Below are 5,631 nucleotides of genomic sequence, written 5' to 3'. Positions count from 1 at the left end.
GGGGGGGGGGGGGGGAACCCAGAGGAAGGCTGCATTTCCAGGCAATTTTGTACCTCTTCCCAAGAATGCGGGAAGCTCTTTGCAGTCTCCTTTCCGTAGTTCCCAAATTGGGAATTGGCCAGTGTCCTTGGGCCTGGCCAGTGTGGCTCAGTGGTTGAGCATTGACCCAGGAACCAGATCATGGTTGGATTCCTGGTCAGGGCACATGACCAGGTTTCAGGCTCTATTCCCAGTAAGGGGCATGCAGGAGGCAGCTGATCCATGATTCTCTCTCATCACGATGTTTCTATCTCTCTCCCCTCTCTGCAATCAATAAAAAACATAACTAAAAAAATGTCCTTGGTCCCGGGGGACACTATTACATGATGAAGAAAAGGGTAGCACCCAAAGCAAGAAAAGAAAAGCCATCATTTTTTGATGCTAACGTGCTGGTTAAAGGGTGTGACAGCTGGAGTGTTCAAGCTGTAGAGCGATGGTGACTGACAGCGGCTCCACCTACCCCCACACCATACTCACTTTCCTCCGTTTCAGTCACAGTGCCTCGATGCTGGAGCCAGTTCTCCTTAAGACTGAACTGGTGGAAAAGGGCCTTATTCTGTGAGAAGGGAGAACAAGAACAATGAATGAATGTATTCCTGCCCTTTGGAAAGCCACAGCTGTTTACAACATGTTCCAAAAGAGCTGGCCAATTTCTTTTTTAAATATGAGATCCACCCATCCAATCACAGAGGAATAAACTGGGAGTTGCCTCAGCTAATGCATGTGGAGGTGGACAGTCTGAGCAACACGACAGACCTCCGTTAAGGCCAGCAGGGCAAAAAGTTCCTCCCATTATTCCCTGCCACAAGCTGCAGAGTATCTGGTTATGACAGACACCCCCAGATTCTTCTGAGAACCCCAGTGTCCGCCCTGCTTTGGGATAAAGCAGCCTTGAGATGGCCTCATACCCTGCTGTAGGACAATGACTTCCCGAAGGGAAACAGGTACCTTATCAGCTTCTATAAAACTTGTGCCTGAAACTCACTTTACATTCTCTCCCTCCAGTTGAATAGGAAACACATTCATTCTGGCTACCACCCCTCTTTCTGGGTTGCAAGTGCGAAACTTTTTCTTCTAAGACTTTTTTACTCTTGCTGTCAAGATTCTTGCCTGGAATTTTTTCTTCTTCTTCAGTGTTTGACATTCAGATTTGCATCACTCTCGGGACACTGGGGAAACTCGGAGACTTCAAAATGCCCCACCAGAAACAAAAAAAACCCCAAAACAAAAACCTGAGAGCAAGGCCAGGGCACAGGGCCGACCCGAGCCTGCACTAGCCCAGGGAGGTTGATGCAGGAGAGTATAAGCAAGCTGCAGCCTAGGTCCCCAGCCTCTGAGCCTAATCACCCCATCTCAGGCAAGAGGGGCTGCCTTACTTACCTTCCTCTGTGGTGAATATTCGTCCACGGTGCTGAAAGGAAAAGAAGGAGAAGTCAGTCTTTGTCCCCAACCCAGAATAACGCAGCTATTGTCGCCGAAGACTCATTTTCAGGCCCTGGGCGGAGGCTTTTGCTTTTCCAAAAGATAAGACACTTGACCTTGGGCAGTGGGTTCCCAGGGATCCGGGCAGACACGGAGCCCGCAGAAAGCGAACCCTGCAGGCCGAGCCAGCTCTCTTCCCTCCAGAGAAGCCCCAGTGCCCTCAGAGGTGGACAGATTTCCGCGGAGAGCATCGTCACTGCGGGAGCTAAGGGCTGCACTGCATCTCTCCCAGGATATTTCTGTGTGTGCTGGAACTGGGGACATTCTGCAGGGCCCCAGCTCAAATCTTCTTCCAGAATCTAAAGACATTGCATCATCGTGTACCAAAAACCCAAGGGCTGTGTCTTACACCATTTTCTTACTTTAATTTATTATTTCCCACTTCTATGTAAGTTCTTTAATGAAATGTGTTACATTCCATTCATGCCTTTAAGGCATTTAAGTGTATGAAGCCAAGGACGGAAGGTTCCCAACAGGAATAAGGCCTCCCTGCAGCACAGGCCGCCTTCCACAGGGGGACTATTTTGATGTTGTTTGTCTTTCCTTTTTGTTTCATTTAATTGTTCCTATTTTCATACTAGTCCTGGGCTATGGAAACGGTAGAGTGCAGGCTCCGATAAAAGGAGGCCACCCTAATCCACAACATTCATTTCTAACATACAGTCCCCACTTACAACTCATTTCTGAATTTCTAAACATGTAATTTTCATGTTTGAGGATTTATTTGCTCCCTAAAATTACCTAGACATTTAATTTGCAGGAGGATCATTCTTTACTGAAATCAAGTCAGGTTTTAAATCTCACATCAGTAATCTGGAAGGCCTGAATTAACATTTTCTAGGAGATGTGCATTGGAGACTGCTGGAATCTTAATAGAAGTTTCACCACTTGACAACAGATGTGTTTCGTGTTTGCTAAGTAGAAATCACATTGTAAATCAGAGGACAATTTTCCCCTTCAGATTAACTTTGCAGCTATAGCTGAATAATGAGTTGATGTTTTCATTTACCAAAATGAATAGGAGAGTTCGTATAATCAGGGCAAAGTCAAGTTTTGGTAATTTGAAAGACTAACGATAGATACCTGGGGGGCCCTTGGTCATGCTGAAAGTCATTGAGTAAATGGTTTCCTTTAATCTTTCTAAAATGATTTAAAAAAACCACAAACACCCTTGGGAGCCCATAAAATGGAGCTTTTAAAATGCTCTATGACTTGCTGGGACTTATTTATAAAATATTTTTTTCCTATTCCACCAGAGATAGCTATGAGCCCCTAAAACAGCAAGTTAAATAGTTACACTTTTAAAATTACATATTAATATATTAAATAATTGTTTTTTGTTTTAATCCTCACCCAAGGATATATTTACTGATTTTTAGAGAGATGAGGGGGGATAGAGAGAGAGAAACATTGATGTGAAAAACATTGATTGGCTGCCTCCTGCACGTCCCAACCAGGAATTGAACCCCCAACCTAAGTATGTACCCTGACCAGGAATCGAATCTGAGACCTTTTGGTGTACCGGACGACACTCCAACCAACTGAGCCACCTGTCCAGGGTTGAAATTATTGTTTTTAGATTGTCTTGGCTCAGTTTGTTTCTCTTGTATCAAAAGAAAGTTAAAAAGTAGTCGATAAGCTTGATTTAGTGTTCATTCATTTTGAGACATAAAAACAAAACACAATTTACAACTAGAAAAGCTAAAGAAATCAAGATGACGCTCAGATTCAAAATGAACTTTCTGGGACATCTCGAATTCTACCACATTTGCCGCTTCCTTTCATTGACTGTAACATGGAAAATGAAATACATACTGACGACGGTGCATTCCAAGTATCTTTTGAAATTCTTTCAATTCTTTTTCAAGTATTGGATATTCATATACATCATCCAGTACGTTCCTGTATATGGTCTGGGGGGAGGGGGGGGGGAGAAAAATGGCAGTTGAATTGGTTTAATGTCCATTTAGTAATGTCCATTTAGACTTATACAACGGTTATGCCCAGGGAATTGGTGGCCCCCAGGACAACACAGGGGTTCACCCAGGTACCAGGGAGACCCTAAGTGGGGTCACATCTCCGAGCCCCTCACTCAGCTGGCACGGCCCTCTCCTAGCTCTTAGGGCTGTAGGTAGGAAATGCTGGAAACTCGGAGCTCTCTGGCTGGCTACTGCAGATTCCTATGCCTGTTCTATCCTTTAAAAAATGCTACCCACATACTCATCTGGGAGGGAAAAATGTCAATAGAGTTACATTACCCAATTGTTTTAGAAACAACGTTAGTTTAGTCAAAGAGCTGGTTGAACAGCTTTTCACTGGATGTCTAAATGGCATCTGAATTTTGAATTCGAGTGCTTTACTCCATGAAAGAGAAACAGCCAGACACTTCCCTGTTCTGAAACAGAGCCCTTCCTGGCTCAAGTCCCATTGGCCCCTCTGCACAGCTAATACGGTTTGGGAGGCCAAAGGACTCCAAGCACCTACAGATCACCTCCAGAGAGTGATCTGTGTTGAAAAGATGGGGGAGCCTATTACTGATTAGAAAAATACATCAGTTTATCTAACTCCAAATGTACATCTAGGTTAGCATCTATCCTATAAGCTATTATTACTTACAATTCTCAAAATATGCCATATCCTCAGAAAGGTTCATAATGTATATATGTTGGGAATAAAGTTTTTAAATGATAATGTTTTATCCAAATATTGTATATATGAGACCGGTTAGTTCGAATTTATAATAAATCCCAATATATTAAATACTATTAAGTTTTGAAGTACGTTTTATTTTACCTTCCTTAATTATTTCATTTGCACTCAAACTTCCCATGACTTGTATAAGGTAACATTAAGTTACTGAATGTAAAATTTGCCCTCTACGTTTTTTCATAATGAATTAAAATTTTAAAAATTCTATCTATGTAAGGAATATCAGGCCTTAGAAGTCAAAGCAAATTAACACTTTGTTCAAATCATGACTATAACCTACAAATGAGTTTTTCAAATGCATAACTAAAAATAAAAGCAGTCATCTGGCATGAAGGGATAGCTGGCAGTTTCCCATTACCTTTAAGAACATTTTGGAATGTTCATCTTCATGTAGCCAGTCTTTGTACAGAGAAATCCACTGCGAAACAAGATGCAAGACCTTACGTTTCCGACAAGGAACCTCGGAGTTTTCTTCTTTGCCTTGATACTTCTTAGCAGAATAGGTGCAAGTGGTTAAGAAAGAATAGTGCCTTGTTGGAAATAAAAATGTTCTTATGAAAGCATATTTTCTAAAGAATCTACAGGTATCTAAGCTTACAAGGAAGGAAAGAATATCTGTAGAGAGACCAAAAGGTGTAAAGCCAGGAAAAGATTTACACAAACTCAGAGACAGGCCATGCAGATGAGGGTTAGACGATGCCACTCTCAGCTGCTGACTTAGTTCCGCAGGTGGCACAGGTTACTGTCACCTCGAAGAGATACCAGGTGGCCCGTTAATTTCAAGGGTGGCTCCAAAGGATCTGGCCGCACTGTTTCCATGAAAGTTAGGAGAGAGTGAGGCCACATGTCCTTTGCTCCTCAGAAAGTCACATCCTGTAGATCCAATTACTTCTAAAGTAGCCCCAAATGAGCACAGATTTCTGAAGCATAATTTGTGACATTTTCCAAATGCCCACCCCTAGGAATTTACTTGAAATAAAAAGGGACTGGATAAATGTGCAAACATAAATAAAAAGGACTGCTAATTTTAATTTTCACTGGACTAAAGAAAATATGAATGCTTTAGTCCTTGAGGATAGTTAATGAAATTATTTACATATCCACTTAATGGGCTATTCTACAGCCATAAAACCGATAGCCCAGCGGTACATTTACTGACAAAGAACATCCCAGCATATCGTTAAGTAGGAGAATAAGAAAAGGGCATGTTAGGATGATCCATTTCCATTAACTATGCTCATTTATACAAATAATTCCATTACCTGGAAAGATATACTGACAGTTAACAGTGGCTTCTCAAGGTAATGAGATTTCAGAACACATGAATTGCTATTATACTTAAAAGTGTGTTTTCTAATTTGTATACAATGACCATGTGTTAACTATGTTGTTAAAATTGTT

At 41.8% G+C, this 5,631-nt stretch overlaps 1 protein-coding gene across 1 annotated transcript in view; it reads right to left on the bottom strand.

Annotated features, from left to right (window-relative positions):
* Positions 1 to 5,631, bottom strand: part of RAPGEF5 (Rap guanine nucleotide exchange factor 5) — a 153,630-nt gene that overhangs the window by 35,164 nt on the left and 112,835 nt on the right. The window contains exons 13-16 of the mRNA XM_015558131.1: positions 4,589 to 4,733; positions 3,337 to 3,434; positions 1,420 to 1,450; positions 517 to 595 (exon numbers count right to left, since the gene is read on the bottom strand). Coding sequence (XP_015413617.1) covers positions 517 to 595; positions 1,420 to 1,450; positions 3,337 to 3,434; positions 4,589 to 4,733 — 353 coding nt within the window. The remainder of the gene's footprint in view (positions 1 to 516; positions 596 to 1,419; positions 1,451 to 3,336; positions 3,435 to 4,588; positions 4,734 to 5,631) is intronic.

The sequence above is a fragment of the Myotis davidii genome, unplaced genomic scaffold (genome assembly GCF_000327345.1).
Source record: "Myotis davidii unplaced genomic scaffold, ASM32734v1 scaffold168, whole genome shotgun sequence".
Lineage (NCBI taxonomy): Eukaryota > Metazoa > Chordata > Mammalia > Chiroptera > Vespertilionidae > Myotis > Myotis davidii.
The sequence above is the reverse complement of the archived record's forward strand: the minus strand, read 5'-3'. Positions and strand labels throughout refer to the sequence as shown.